The sequence below is a fragment of the Perca fluviatilis genome, chromosome 10 (genome assembly GCF_010015445.1).
Source record: "Perca fluviatilis chromosome 10, GENO_Pfluv_1.0, whole genome shotgun sequence".
NCBI classification, from domain to species: Eukaryota; Metazoa; Chordata; class Actinopteri; order Perciformes; family Percidae; genus Perca; species Perca fluviatilis.
Genome location: NC_053121.1, coordinates 19,385,694 through 19,401,395, shown reverse-complemented (window position 1 = coordinate 19,401,395; position 15,702 = coordinate 19,385,694). Strand labels below are relative to the sequence as shown.

Genomic DNA, 15,702 nt, shown 5'->3' with positions numbered 1-15,702 from the left:
GTAACTTCAGTTGCTAAGCGACACCATAATGATATGAGTGGCATATGACTGTCATTAAAGCATGACTGGGACTACCTTAATCCCTCATTCACTACTTCCTATCAAGTGCTCGAGAAAACGGATGCCTTTAGAATAGAATAGAGTGACGTGACAACCTCAAAATGCGTGCCTTGGGGGTTTAACATGGCCTTGCAGTATGGATATACAAAAGTCCATGAACCCACTCAGTGTTAATTGTCCAGGTATAGCTAATTAATATACTGTTTACAAGAATGCACACTGATCTTGGGTTTTATGTTAAATCTTGACCTGTAACTCCAGCTGTCAGTAAATGCAGTGCAGTTAAAAGTACAATATTTCTCTCTGAAATGTGGTGGAATATACAAAGTTGCAGAAAATTGAAATACTCAAGTACAAGTACCTACAAATTGTTCATAAGTACAGTACTTAAGTGGACGTTGTTACATTTTACCACTGGTAATATTAAGCTTGGAACTATTTGTGCGATATGGGTTTTCCCACAAAAAAGTGAAATTACTTTGTGATCCCTAACATGACATCTTCTTCTTATTATATTATAGTCAATTGTCAGTGCATGTGTAGTGGTTGCTTCAAAGATCCATGTCAAACTTGTGTTAGAGGCTTTCCTGAACCAAGATTGGCTTCTAAACTAGTTGTAATGTCATATCTCATAAACAAGGTGAGCACATAATCTTCTCAATGTTAAAACAGCTTTCGGTTGTTAAACTACACATACATCATTTTGCGGTGAAGCTCAAACATTGAGGAAAAACACACCTTGGAGTGCAGTGGTGGGAATTTAAGTACAAGTACAGTGGAATCCTAATTACTGCAGAGAATCCACAAGTGACCTTGTTCTTGATCTGACAAACCAATGAATGGCAATAGAAAAGATATTTCATTTTATTGTAAAAAGGTCAGAGTTGCGACAGGTAAAATAGCAAGTAATGAGAAATATACAATTGGAAAAAGACAAAAGTTTAAATGGAACAAATGAAAGAGGAAATTAAAGTGAAGGGAGGTTAAACAAGACTTTTTTTCAGAGGAGCATATATCTCATACACCAGTTTATTTTTTCGCTTAGTTGTACTGCACCTTTCTACAGATGTATTTTCATCTTACCCTAAATAGACTGTAATGAAGAAGGTCTACATTAAGAAGCAAAGCAGATTGTTGTCACACCAACTTTAGTCCCCAACAGTGTACTACAACACTTTGGAGTTGTATTCCAAGCAACTTTAAACCCACACACATACACAAAAAAAAAAAAAAAAAACAGTAAAATCATAATTGCTAGAAAATCAGACAGGAACATTTCACTGGCTTCTGCATCTCAGTTAACATTTACATTTTGGACTAACAATGCCAACAAACATGTTATCCTAACCATGTTGCTGTAGTTTCATATAGCAGACAATTTTTAGGGTCTCATTCCTGAACAGGGGGACTAAAACTAATGAAGCAAAGTTAGCAGTGATTTTTTTTCTCATCCTTTTCTAAGAATTACAGGTCTGTGTCCACGACAGTGACTGCTCAGACATAGAGACCAGTCTATCCTCCTCTAAAGTGTCCTCCCTTAATCCAAAAATGTATCCTTTTCTACAAACTGTAAAATTTGAGACTCCGGTCCATTCCTGCAGAGGTGAGGAACTGAGCGTTCTCTCCAAAGGCCACTCCGGTCACCAATCCTGTATGGTCTACAATAACAAAGGCAAGGTCAAAACTCTGCTACTTCCTCAGCACGCACACACACACACACACACACACACTCTTTCGGCCTCACCTGTGAAGTTGAGGACCTCAGACCACTGTTTGCAGATGTACACACGGATGTCAGACCCTCCAACAGCCAGGTAGGTTCCACTCTGGTCAAACACAAGGGACTTCACCTGAGAGAGAGAACAAACACACAGTGATGAGATTCAGAAGCACAGAGGGATAAGAGACTGGATAACAGAGGAATGGCACCGTTTAAAAAAAAAAAAAAAAAATCCATTCTTTCTCGTTTGTTTAACTCGTACACAAGCAGAAATGTAAAAAGGCACCAAGTTAAGATTTTACAGGTTACATGCTGTAACTATTTCTCTTTGGCTTCAGTGACTTCCTGGAGTTGGCGCAAGATGCATGTCACTGTGCCAGGCCAATAAATGGTTTCCAGTCTTTATGCTTTTAGCTTCATATTTAGTGTATAGAAATGAGCATTTTCATAGGAGAAGTACCCGCAATTTCCTACCTCATAGTTGTTGTCCAGAGTGATGGTCTTGAAGTTCTTCAGTTTCCTCAGATCCCACAGTTTCAGAGAGCTATCCTGGGCACCTGGAGCACAGCACCAGACATCGATGTTAGGGTATTTCAAACAATTACATATACAGTTCCAGATCCCTTTAGTGCAAAAACAAGGGCTGAAGATGCTAGTAGCGTTTTTAAGATATTGTAGGCCAGTGTACAAGTTAATGTAACGTGTGTGCAATTTTTTGATATCCCTAACTGTTTTTGCAACTTTGCAACCCAGTGTAGAACACGTGCACATCGAAGATTAGCAGCAACACTGTAAAAATAGCAGTTCTAACCTGTGGCCAGATAGTATCCGTTCTCAGAGAAAGCAATGGAGGTGACGGGGCCAGAGTGGCCTGGGAAGTTGGCCACGTTGGTGCGCTCCTTCAGATCCCAGATCTTGATTTGGGAATCAGCCGTCCCAGTGCCAAAAATAAGACCATCAGGGTGGAACTGAGCACAGGTTAGAGCTGTAGAGGGTAGACAGAAACATTACCACCTGGAACAGGAAGACTCATATTAAGACTGCCAAACAGTTTACATAGAGGCACTTACCACAGCCAGCACTTTCATCAGTAACTTTGGTGAGGACTCGACCAGTCTGGATATCAGAAAAGGCCCAGTACTGCAGAACAGCGAGAACAAAAAAAAGAAGTCAGTGCGGTTAACCAGTGAAGAGATCACTTTTACTTCAGTGTTAAATATAGCTTACGGTCTGTCAGTACACACACACCTGATCCTCAGAGGAGCTGAGCAGGTAGTCCCCAGTAGCGTGTAGAGAGAGTCCAGTGACACCTGCCTCGTGGGCACGCACAACCTGGACACAGTTACCCCCGGCGACGGACCACACACGGATGGTGTTGTCTGGAGACGCAGAAAAGACCACGGACTGTGGGGGGGTGAGACAGCAAGGGGGCGAGGGATGAAAAAAAAAAAAAGGAGCAAACAATGAGTAAGAATAACCAATCATATTTAACCTGTGTTTTAATAATTCAAACAGTTTCTTCACTTTTGTGAAGAGTGCAGTCACAGGATTTGTTTGTTGGAGTAAGACTGGACCGGTTGATGTTTGAAACAAAGAAAAGGTTACCTGGGATGGATGATAAATGACAGAGGTGACCTTCTTGGTGTGACCCTTAAGTGTTGCAACAATCTGTTCCTCGCTCTTGTCAAACACCACCACGTTCTTATCAGCTCCACCTGAAGAACACCAGAGGGTCGATATCAACTATAAGTCCTCAACTTGTAGCGTGTAAACAAAATCACAAAAATGTTTAAAATTGAAAGATGCAGCCGAGCATTGGATGAAATCAATGTACCGGTGAGAACTTTGTTGGTGTCTGAGGGACACAGATCCAGAGCCAGAATACCAGGGACGCTGGCACTATGAAGACCCTAAAGACATCACAGAGATAGGATGTTGACACTATGTACATCAATTCAATAATCACAGTTTCAGCTCTCTGATTAAATGGGGGAAAGAATGTAATTTATACTCAAGACAGAAATCTATGCTTACAGCATGCGAGGCCACTTGGCGGTATTTGCTGAGATCCTCAGCTCTAACAAGCTCCTCTGGGACAGTTTTTCCTCTCTGGAAAAATACAGTAAATCAGTTAAAAAGGAGCATGAGTGTAAATTACATCATAACAGTGAGATATGACAGAAATGGGCATTAAGTAGCTAAATAAAAGAGAAATATAATACCTTCTTTCTTTCTGTAGTGAGGATAGTAGCTTTGTCTTGGAGCTGCAAACAGAAAAAGGCATATTGAAACACATTTTAGACTTGCAAAAAAAAAAAAAAAAAAAGCTAATGACCAAATAACAATTTATGTAGATAAAAGAAAACCTTTTTACCTTCTGGATGATCTCTGGGGTCATTCCCACCTGTTCACTAATCTCCATGGGCTCTCCACCAGCACCCTGAGATACAGAAGGCAGAAATAGAGATTGTTAGGAGGAAGTACAAAAAAAGATTACGATGAGCATTTCTGTTCAGTATCTTATCGACTGGAATTAAAAGTCAATCACTCACTGCTGCGGCTGGCTGAGAGGCGGGGACTGCCTGGGGGGCAACCAATCCAGCCTGGGGTTTGAGTGTGGCAAGAGCTGTAAAAAGGAAATAGACCGATAGTCAGAAAAACATGCTCTCACAATATTATCTTTGAGGTCATGTTGGTGCGGGGCAGATTCTGGAAAGACTTTAATGACCCTATAAGAGCCATCCTATGTGCTTTACAAGCGGAATTATTCTGTCCTCAAATAGAGGACACACAAACTGCTCTCAACCCACCTTCTCTCGCAGCAGTGACCTCTTTGGTGAGTCGAGCGATGACTCTGCAGGCAGCATCATGTTGGTAGAGAGCATGCGACAGTTCTTGGCGAGTAGTCTGCAGCTGTTGCCGCAGGGTGAAGCTGTGAAGCATAACGGCATCCTAAAAGAGAAAACAGGTTCTCATGTTCTAAAAATCAATATAAAAAAAGAAGGAAAAAGCGGCCCTAAGCTACGGTTATATTTTGTTGCTTTTTAGCAATTATCAACTTGCCTCATAAATTTTAAACAAACGGTCAGTGAAAATATTGGTACATCCTGATCCACCTAAGCTTTACTACCGTTAATTGTAAGTCACCCGTTAGTTCAAAAAAGAAATTCACATTTACAGTATGACGGTGTTTTTGATTCTCATTCGCCACCAAGGATAACAATACTTACCCACTCATCTTGAAGGGACTTGAGAATGGCAGGAATACTTGTTGCTGATGGAGCCTTTGGTCTAATAGGATGGGACACTGAAAAAGAGAAAAGGTGCTCATGTTCATAACAAGCAGTCATCTTATTTCAATAATTAAGTTGGTCTTGTTTATTTATTGTAATTGTTGAGGTTTCAATAACCATGCTGCAGGATAGGATGAGTCACACAATACTATATTATTGGGGATTCATTGATTCATCTTAAAGCAAGTACAACATCAGATATTTGCCCAAACATACATTTAAACATCACGACAGCTAAAACAATTGGTAAATTAAGCAATAGATCAATTGACATTAATCAACTATCTTGATAATCCATTAATAAGCTTTAAAGCAAAATGTCAAATATTCCCTACTTCTCGTTTTTCAGTTGTGATGAAAAAAAACCCCAAAAAACTCTTTTATGTGACAGTGAATTTAATATTAGGACATTGTGACTGCCATTTTTCATTATTTTCTTACAATGTATAAACTAAGGGCTTTGTAGAGAAATAAAAAATGAAAATAATCGTTAGTTGCAGCACTGTTAATCGCTATCCTAATGATGGCTGGTAAGGTTACAAATAATACCGACATATTTTTTTTAAGCCTTCTCTCAGTTGTGCCACGTTATCAGGTAACGTTACACCTCGCTATAACTAACGCAGTTTCATACAACAACCCTGCAACTGATCCTACTTTCACGAAGGTTATAATGTCCGGTTTTGCTGAAACCGCTTTAAGAAACGTTCGTTCGTTCATTCATTCATTCGTTTTGGGGCCGGTAGTTTGTGTTGCAGTTGAATATCAATTTCTTATAGTAATTAAACTGCATTAGTTTAAGTTAGGTGTAACATTAATCTAAATCTAATAAACTGGCAACAGGGTGTAGATCTGCAGCTGCTCCCAGTAGTTTTACCTTTGATATCTACGAGCTGCTCCTCAGACAGGGGTTGTCCGTTCATCGGGTCGGTCCCATTCTCTGCGATGTACTTCTCGATCAGCCTGCGCTCAAACACCTGGCTGGATACCGGGGAGACGCACGGGTGCTCCGGCACCTCGTTGGAGACTAGATACAATGCAGTTACAGCTTAAAGACCACATGATACCAACAATAAAATAACCACAAACAGAACCGATGAACCTTAAGTATAAGGCGGCTCTGCGTGGCCGCTAGCGTTAGCTATATTAGCTAGCTAGTAGCATTAGCGCGGTGTCTAGCTAACCTAAACTACCTCCGTCACATCAATTCAACTTCACTTACTTGCACAAACCAAAGACATCTTCCCGACGAAGTCCTTATAGTCTCTTCTGAAAGTGAAATTATGCTCGTCCTGTGGTTTGATAGTTATTATCGCTAATGTACACTTAACTTATGTTTTGCTCAAATTTGAAGTAGCACGCTGTCCTTTCATTGCCGCTACAAACGGGTCTCCTTCTTCTTCTACGCTTTCTTCCAGTCTCTCCGAGCGCCAAAGCCTCACATGCGCTCCACTGCCCTCTACTGCCGGAAAGAAACGGTGCTGAAATGATGAGTTGAAAGACCAGATAGACAGATAATTGATTGACAACCATTTTGACAATAGGTTAATCGTTAAATAGATTTATCAAGTACAAATACAAAGTATTCTATGTTTACAGCTTCTCAATTGTGATAGGATAAGTTGAATATCTTAGGGTTTAGGATGTTAAGCTATACTTTGGGGACCTGATGGCCATTTGCCACTTTCCAACATTTGATAGCCTATAATTCATCACAAAAAAGATCCAGATTAATCCATAATGAAAATAATAGTTATTTAGTTACAGCCAAACATACAGTACATTCATATAAAATGTGCATGTTGAAGATATATTTTATTGTTTAGGAGATTACATTTTGATAGTCCAAAAAGTACCACAAGGGTTATTAGGGTGTATGTTGATGGTGAAGATATTGTCCTGTACACAGAATTCCCAGATTCATATGCTATTGCAATATTTGGTGGAACATGTTACGTTTCACATAGCTATTACTACAATAACCTCAATGGTAAAAACACTATATAATTGCAAAAAATCACTGAACTGCAGAGCAGACATTTAACATGACCATTAATTGTTGCAGTTAGGAATGGTAAACATGATGGATGGAGAAAAACATGTCAACTAACTCTCTATTACTGTACAGTACTTAATGATTCCCTTTTGCAAACCTTTGTATCACAACTCTTATTTCTATGTAGCCCTAGAGATCATATCACAAACATACTCGTACCAACACTCAGCAAATTCAGTGCAGATCATATTGGTCCTGAGGGTCTGGAGGTAGGTAACAGCAGGAGATTTCAGGAGAAACATCAACAGTGTCAACAATATGCAATTTGAGACAGGAATGATTAATGACTGTTTTAATTGTTGTTTTTTTAAATGTCCTTTTAAATGTCCATAAAATGTTTTATGTAAAGCGCTTTGGATTGCCTTGTTGCGGAAATGTGCTACATAAATAAACTTTCCTTGCCTTGCCTTATACTCAACTCATGCTTCAAAAAATTACACGAAAAAATGACATGCAACATGATACCAAACCATTAAAACTAGGCTAATATGCAAAAGGCACAGGTAAGGTCTTTCTGGTACAAAACAGCTTTCTCCACTTGAGAATCCAATACTGTAGTTTCTCCATGCTTTACGTTTCCTCTTCTTCCTTCAGCTCCAATTCTCTGTTTTATAAGAAGTTCAATTTCTCCGAAGTGTACACACTGCAGGTTTCAGAGGTGTCCGTGTCTAGTGGCAGTGTGGAAAAGTATCTTTGTGATTTGCTCCACCTTTCTTTATCTTCATCTTTCTTGATCTGGAATTGAACACAGTCCTCAGAGGAGTGGAGGCAGTCTGAAGACCCGGGAACTGAAAAGGAAATCCTTCTCTCCTCCCCATTGTTGTGAGATATGTCCCCCTATGAAGGGATGAAAACATGTGTTTAAAAAACACTTGAGTCTGTGTGACATAAAAATACTCACTGCTGGGGTGTAGTGTTACCTCAGTAGTTGAATTATGACAAGGGGAGCTCCTAGCTGCCAATCTGTGTGCTTCCTGGTTCTCAGCTCTCGGAGTACTTATAACGGGACTGTAACCCTGGAAATAGAAACGGCAGAACACAAGCACATACAGTACATGCACACAGACACAATACTTATTAACAATTCTAAGCAAAGACACAAAACCAGCTAACTCATTTAATTCAGTTAATCAACCTTACAGTATGAGAAGGACTGGCTCTAGGGGTCAATTTTCTTGGTGTTTCAGGCTGCTGAGAGTGACTGTAGCAGCCTGAGGGCGGAGTGCTGGGCTGGCTGTAGTCCTGCACAGACAAACATACATAAACACATTCAAGTCAGCGCACGCATACATTATTATAGTGAAACTACCTCACATACTTTGTTTGTGTTTTATTGGGGGTGATAGCTAAACTTTGCAGTCCTATCACAACCTTTTACCTACAGATGGGTGACAAATTAAGTAAGGAGATTGGCCACCATAAGCCACAAGAACAACTTAATGCTCCTTGTCATAGATTGTGGAAGTATGTGGATCTCTACTGGACAGACAAAGTAGGGCGGGGCAATATATCGATATTATATCGATATTGTGATATGAGACTAGATATCGTCTTAGATTTTGGATATCGTAATATGGCATAAGTGGTGTCTTTTCCTGGTTTTAAAGACTGCATTACAGTAAAGTTATGTCATTTTCGGAACTTACCAGACTGTTGTAACTTTTCTATTATTTACCTTTACCCACTTAGTTATAATATACACATTACTGATGATTATTTATGAAAAATCTTATTATGTAAATATTTTGTGAAAGCACCAATAGTCAACACTACAATATCGTTAAAGTATCGATATCGAGGCATTTGGTCAGAAATATCGTGATATTTGATATTCTCCATATCGCCCAGCCCTAAGACAAAGTCCACATTATTAAGCGACCCCTCACAGTATGGCCGTATCAGCATTTGCTATGTTTCTCCACTCATTTATTCAGGTTCATTTTTGTCACCTGCCTGTATGTCTCTTGCATGTCTCAAATAACCTCAGCATTTTGGCAAAAACAAGGCCTCACAAGGCTTGATCCATATTTAGGAGCATTTAAGCCTCTCTCATACAACATAAGGATTCAAAAATATGGAAGCTTTAAGAGATGGATTAAATCATATATGTGGTTAAGCTCCAAACGCCTAGATTTATAAAGCAGTAATGTCCTCTAATGGCCCTGTTAATGCCATATGGTTATTTAATCTGTTCCACCCACATGGCGTACTACTACTCTAGCCAACACTACTTCTTCTCCCCCCACCTGCATGCATACATGCTTTATTAACATACTTTATTTTCATGTATTTCATAAATGTGTTTAATTGTTTATGTGCTCTAATATGTGAACATGTTTTCACGTGAAACTGCTTATAAAATAATAATAATACTTATAGTTTCTACTTTATTATACCTATACATGCACCAATGGAGAGATGTCAGAGTGAGGGGGCTGCAGCTGTCGATGGACAAGCAGTTGGGGGTTCGGTGCTTTGCTCAAGAGCACCTTGATGCACACCACCGTACTTTGGTCCATATGGGGACTTGACCAGCGACCCTCCGGTTCCCAACCCAACTCCCTACAGACTGAGCTACTGCCACCCCATGTTATTATTATGTTGCCGTCTTGACCAGGACTCTATGGAAGAAAACATCTTGTATCTCTTTGGAACCTTCCAGGCTAAATAAAGAATTATATATATATATATATATATATATATCAACTGAATTATTTTGCGGGAGGGGCTCTTGTATTTGGTGTTTCAGATTTTCTTTAAATGATTGAAAACATCTGGAAACCGAATAAAGACAACCTGACATAATAAAAAGTGAAAATATATTGAAATAATACTGCACTGTGTAAGATGCTGAGACCAAAATAACATTTTAATTCAAGTATAAGATGGCAAGCTTTTATGTAACTACTAGACCTACTAAGTACTAAAATTAGCCAGGACCAGAATTATTTTTAGAACATGAGACAAAGCTAAAAGTATAAACCTCACATATTAATTCTCCTACCTGCACAGCCATCTCAGCCAGTAGGGCCACTAACCCGGTTCTCCTGATTTCCTCACCTGGATGTTGATCCTTGGAGGGTTGGCTGGTGGAGTGCGGTTTACTCTGAGGCCAGCGATGATGTGTGACAGGCTGCAGTTTGGGTATCGCCTCATGAACAGGATAAAACCAGCCAATGACACAAACATGCCAGAAGGGACCGTAATGGTCTTTAGAAGTGCTCGCCATCTGCCTCCCTTTTCTGGAGAGAGGGGTGACACAGAGACGGGACGGATGTCAGAATGAATGTGAGAAAGCGAAGAATTCACATGCAAAAAAATTGGTGCTGTCAATGCTGTCACTCACCGATCACCTGCAACCAGGTGGAGGATACCAGGTTGCCATCCCCATCTCTGATTTCGTACATCCCATCATGCCTTGAGGACAACCTCCCTATCACAACCTCATTGATGGTGCCGTTCCTGCCCAGAGAGATGAGGCCCCTGTAGCGCATGTCGTGGTCCATTATATGGCCCTCACGGATCAGCTGCACAGGGCCACGGGGGGGCTTGGGGTCAAAAGGCCCCAATTTATCAGGGTAGCGGGTGGGGGTAAAAATGAGGTGGGCATGCGGGACAGGAAGAAACAGGGGAAGGTTAAGAGACTCCCTTGTGAAGCGGGTGACATTGAAGGAGTGCCCTGCACCCACATGCAGGATCATGAACACAGAGACAGGGGTGCAGAATAAAGGAAATGTGATGGTATGAGAAGGTGTCGGGAGGAAAGGAAAGGATAACATATAAATGTTATAGATAACAGGATCCTAAAGTTAGATAAATTCATCAGTCAGCTTCCTAAAACTCATCCTCTCATCTTTTGTCTGCTCACCGCGGACAGTGAGTGTGCTGCGGGACAGGACCGTCCCGTTGCCGTCTCTCACAGTGTAGTTGCCTTGGTCCGCTTGCGTCACTCTTTCGGCCACCCAGACCTTCCCTCCCCGCAGCCGCCCCCGGCCCACATCGCTGGTCTCAGGGTCCGTCCGGTTCCACAGCACAACTGGCATTGCCTCAGGTGGAGCACCCCGGGGAGAAAACTCCAGCAGAGAGCCATTTTCAGGGATGATGTGCTCAAATTTATCCCCATAGTTTCTGTGGTGGGACTTAACGCACTCTGAAGCAGGACAAAGGAGTAAGCCATGAGAGAGCGGTAGATCAGCAGTAGTGGAAAGTAACTACGTACATTTACTCAAGTACTATTCTTAAGTACAATTGTATGCAACTTTATACTTTTAAGAAAGAATATTGTTGTTTTTAATTCACTACTTTGTCACTTGGGGTTATTAACTACCTTTGGGATTACGATTGTGCATAAAAAACACACAGATACACTTAAATAATACAGAACACATTGTTAAAGAATAAAGCATGGGTCCCCAACATTTTTGACTTGAGATCCCTTACTAAAAAACTATTTGGTGGCCTTTACATTTTAGATGTCTATGAGTTGTCAGCAGTTCAACCAAAGAGCCATTTCCCCTTTAAACTTCTCATATGGTATATTAATAATTCAGAAGAGGTCAGCTTATAAAATATTTCAAAACAAAGCAAAAATAAATGTCTAAAAATGAATAAACATTTCTGCAGCATAACTTTCATCTTTAATCATCTCTTGACTCCAGTGTATCTTATAGCCCTGAGAATGGGGCGTGACGTCTAATTTTGGAACCATACTAATTGTATACAAAGTAAAACTAGCTTCACCTCGACCAGCTATAAAGGTACAATTCTCAGTATTAACGATCTAAAAATGCTAAATATAAAAACATATCCGATACTACAGAGGCCACTACGAGTACTTTTAAGTTTAAGTACATTTTGCTGAAAATAATTTAGTTTTTACTTATAATGTAGTATTTTTACATCAATTTCAAGCCAGTCAAAGAGGCAGCTGATGCGGTGTGAACAATACAGGGGATGGATTTCAGAATAAGAGGAAACTATTGTACCTGAAACAGTCAAACGAACAGTCTCGTAGGTGAATCCAGAGAACAATTTGATGGCGTAAAGTCCCTGATCACCATGAGTGACTTCTTTCAGGACCAGCATTTTATCTCTAGTCCACTCGAAACGCGGGTCCTTTACCTGCAGTTGCACAGGAAATAGGTTTAAGGAATCTGTACATACACATATACAGTACAACAAAAACCCAAGACGGACACACTTCCACTCACAATGGTTTTGTCCAGCAGGACACGCCTCTGCCCCTCAACGTTTGGTGTAAAAGTCACTGTTCTGGATGTTGAGTACACCGGCAGACGAAATTCCCTCCCGGCACACACCATCAGGGCTTCTTCTCTTTCACCTTTAAAAGCAGAAAAGAAAGTCAGCATCATCTTCAGAGAATATGTTCTGTAGGTGAAGGATATGTGATGCATTTGACTCACCCAGTACAACCCAACCTGTAGGGAGAGCATAATTAATCTAATTATTAATAATTTTGTCCAGCATAATGCTAAAACCTATCATACACTAGAATATCACTGAGGAAATTGTAGTACCGCTTTCTAATAGAGCTTAGAATAACATTGTAAAGGTGTGTTTATGTTTGTGGTGTGGTGTTCCCCAAGGGTCCATTCTCAGACCGCTTTTTTTTTCTTCAAAAAACAGGATGTTCTCCATTACTGTTACGCAGATTACATCTAATAACACTAATAGCAGATAATCTACTTGCCTGCTTCATTAATATAGAATGCTGGATGTCCCAAGACGTAAAAAAAAAAACCAAGGTTAAATCAGACAGTCATTCTGTTTGGAGCCAAAAAATGTACCAGCCTTTTTAATGGCAAGCTAGGCTGCCTGTGAAAAAAATATTAAGCCTACAGCTCGTAATCTTAGTGTCATTTTCTGTTTTGATAAACAAGTAATGAATAATCTTCTCATTGAGATTAAACAGGCAACATATTAAAACATTCTTTTATAAGAAAGCTTTTATGAATAATAATAAGAATAATAAGAATAATTCAATTCAATTCAATTCAATTTTATTTATAGTATCAAATCATAACAAGAGTTATCTCGAGACACTTTACAGATACAGTAGGTCTAGACCACACGCTATAATTTACAAAGCCCCAACAATTCTAATAATTCCCCAAGAGCAAGCAATGCGACAGTGGCGAGGAAAAACTCCCTATTAGGAAGGCAAGGCAAGGCAGCTTTATTTGTATAGAAACCTTGGACAGACCCAGGCTCTTGGTAGGCGTTGTCTGACGGTGCCGGTTGGGGATGTGATGAACAGTGGCAATAATAGTCACTTTAAAGATAATGTTTCTTGTAGTTTTCCATGCCATTTTATATTCTCTGGTTTTAACTTTTTAATCTGTTTAATAGTATCTGTTTGCCTGTTTTTATTATTAGCCCTTTCTCTTGTAACACATTTAATAACTGTGAAGAAAGTGCTGTACAAATAAGGTATCATTATTATTATTACTACTAATGCTTTACAGATCAGTTCGAAGTCAACAATATGAACAAGTTTTCCAAGTTGTGAAATGTATCCTCCTCCAGTATGACACTTGCCTTTTTAGCTCTTTAAATCAGCACAGTTATGCACTAAACATCTGCCTAAAAACAGCAATGTAAAGCAAGTATCCGCTCATTATTTGAGTGGATTTTATTAACAATTAATAGGCTGACAAATCTAGAGTGCCATTTGTTTATTGAAAATATGACCCTTGAATGTTTGACCTCTGGGCAAAAAGCTGCAGATTATCTGGACCATAATCCATTTATTAACAACAAATAAACATTTACAAGTGTGGATTTGACAGACTGTGTTAAGAACCCTTTATTGATGACTTGTATAACTCCAAATCTATGAGTCTTTAATAATTACTTCATAAACATTTGTATAGGCTATGAAAACTGCACTTCTTATTAAAAATAGAGAAACCAATGCAGTTGATGGTTTATCAAAATTAATACCAGGGATTTTTACAACCTGGCATCCTACATGATTTCTTCTTAGATGTGTTGCATAACTGATATATAATTCATTAGTAAATTATCAACAACAGTTATTTAAGCTATTAGTTACAACGTATAGCTACAACGTTATTTAACGTGGTATTATATTCAAGAACTTACCCACAGCAAGAGGAAGCGCAAAAAGGGCAGTGAGCAGGACACAGAAGGACATGTTCACCTGTGAAGACAGAACAGATTGTTTCATCTACAATCACAGGGACAGAGAGTCATTTATCCCTCCTCTGAAGACAAGCCGCGGGACATGCGTCAACAATCAACGCCACACAAGGGGGAGCTCAAAGACAATTGTGTGGATGTTTCTGCAAAGCGATTCATACTACGTACATAAATAAAAACATCAATATTGTCATATAATATAGTTATCCATGACGCCCTGTCTGAAGTCATGTCCATTCAGGTGTCCAACATGTTACCCAGCCGATGAACACAATTTACAGCGAAAGAGGACCATAGGCCGCCAATTACATAATGTAGTAGGATACAGATGATCACATGTGGCAACTTTAGTCTGAACTCACCTGCACGATGTGTGAAGAATAAATCCACCGCTGAATATTTGTGATGTTTATATGAACGGAGATAAGAGGATAACGACGTCCTCTGCAGAGCGCGCATGGGCATTGGCCCCCTTCTTTTATTTATGGCGATGGTAGGCTTTATTCTCAGCATCTCCTACGCAAGGTGCGTCACATGTTTACGTTATTTTTGCCAGTTCCTGGGTATAAATACGCTACTAACGCAAGCGATTTTACAGTTACAAAGTAGGATCCGCCAGACAGGCTGTGCGTCAAGACTAAACCTAAAATGTTCTCAGGGATTTACAAAAACACGAGGATATAGGTGCTCACTTGTGAAAATATTTTCTCTGCAGAGAAATGCACCGTAGCCTTCTGGAGTAGCCTACATATCTATAGGCTACTTACTTAAGTAGGCTATTTTCATTCAATTGTACTTAATACTCCTCCTCAATTTAGATGGAAGTATTGTAGATTACGCGTTACTAGCCTACTTTATTCAACAAATCCAAATTAAGATTTTGTATGAAACAATATGATTTTCTTATAAAATATGATTTGATGTTTCTACCAATACCAAACACAATTTGCTCCTTCTCGACCAACTACAACATACACACTAAAAGTTTGGGGTCACTTAGAAATTTCAATTCCACTCCATTATAGACAGAATACCAGCTGAGATCAGTTGCATTGTGTTTTTTAACCAGGGCAGCAGTTTTCAGATTACATTATGTGCTTACATAATTGCAAAAGGTGTTTTCTCAGTTAGCCTTTTAAAATGATATCAGATAAGTAAACAGAATATGCCTTTGGAACATTGGATGAACGGTTGCTGATAATGGGCAATGAAGATATTGAATTAAAGATCAGCCACTTCTTTTTTAACAGTCGAGAACCCTTTTGCAATAAGGCCTATGTAAACACATAATGTAATCTGAAAACTGCTGCCCTGATTAAAAAATCAATGCAACTGATATCAGATGGTATTCTGTGTATAAATTTCTAAGTGACCCCAAACTTTTGACTGGT

General features: G+C 39.5%; 2 protein-coding genes across 4 annotated transcripts; both read right to left on the bottom strand.

The window, feature by feature from the left end:
- Positions 1-910: 910 nt before the first annotated feature.
- On the bottom strand, positions 911-6,501 carry prpf19 (pre-mRNA processing factor 19). Its single transcript, XM_039813652.1, has 16 exons — positions 6,296-6,501; positions 5,951-6,100; positions 5,011-5,087; positions 4,591-4,732; positions 4,333-4,406; positions 4,155-4,220; positions 4,003-4,044; positions 3,815-3,889; positions 3,615-3,690; positions 3,386-3,495; positions 3,029-3,184; positions 2,851-2,920; positions 2,592-2,765; positions 2,255-2,337; positions 1,805-1,910; positions 911-1,718 (listed from the first exon to the last, which is right to left on the bottom strand). Exons 1-16 carry the CDS (start codon positions 6,312-6,314, stop codon positions 1,621-1,623), a joined length of 1,518 nt encoding a protein of 505 aa, XP_039669586.1. The 5' UTR covers positions 6,315-6,501; the 3' UTR covers positions 911-1,620.
- A 313-nt stretch (positions 6,502-6,814) lies between these two features.
- On the bottom strand, positions 6,815-14,809 carry LOC120567394. Of its 3 annotated transcripts, none has more exons than XM_039814353.1 (11): positions 14,674-14,809; positions 14,255-14,312; positions 12,553-12,567; positions 12,340-12,470; positions 12,115-12,250; positions 10,998-11,279; positions 10,476-10,808; positions 10,190-10,371; positions 8,270-8,371; positions 8,050-8,145; positions 6,815-7,966 (listed from the first exon to the last, which is right to left on the bottom strand). In XM_039814353.1, exons 2-11 carry the CDS (start codon positions 14,304-14,306, stop codon positions 7,739-7,741), a joined length of 1,557 nt encoding a protein of 518 aa, XP_039670287.1. In that variant the 5' UTR covers positions 14,307-14,312; positions 14,674-14,809; the 3' UTR covers positions 6,815-7,738. The 3 variants fall into 3 exon arrangements, with proteins under 3 accessions (XP_039670287.1, XP_039670286.1, XP_039670288.1); XM_039814352.1 differs by having other exon boundaries at positions 14,259-14,312; positions 14,674-14,801; XM_039814354.1 differs by lacking the exon at positions 12,553-12,567.
- Between the last annotated feature and the right edge of the window lie 893 nt (positions 14,810-15,702).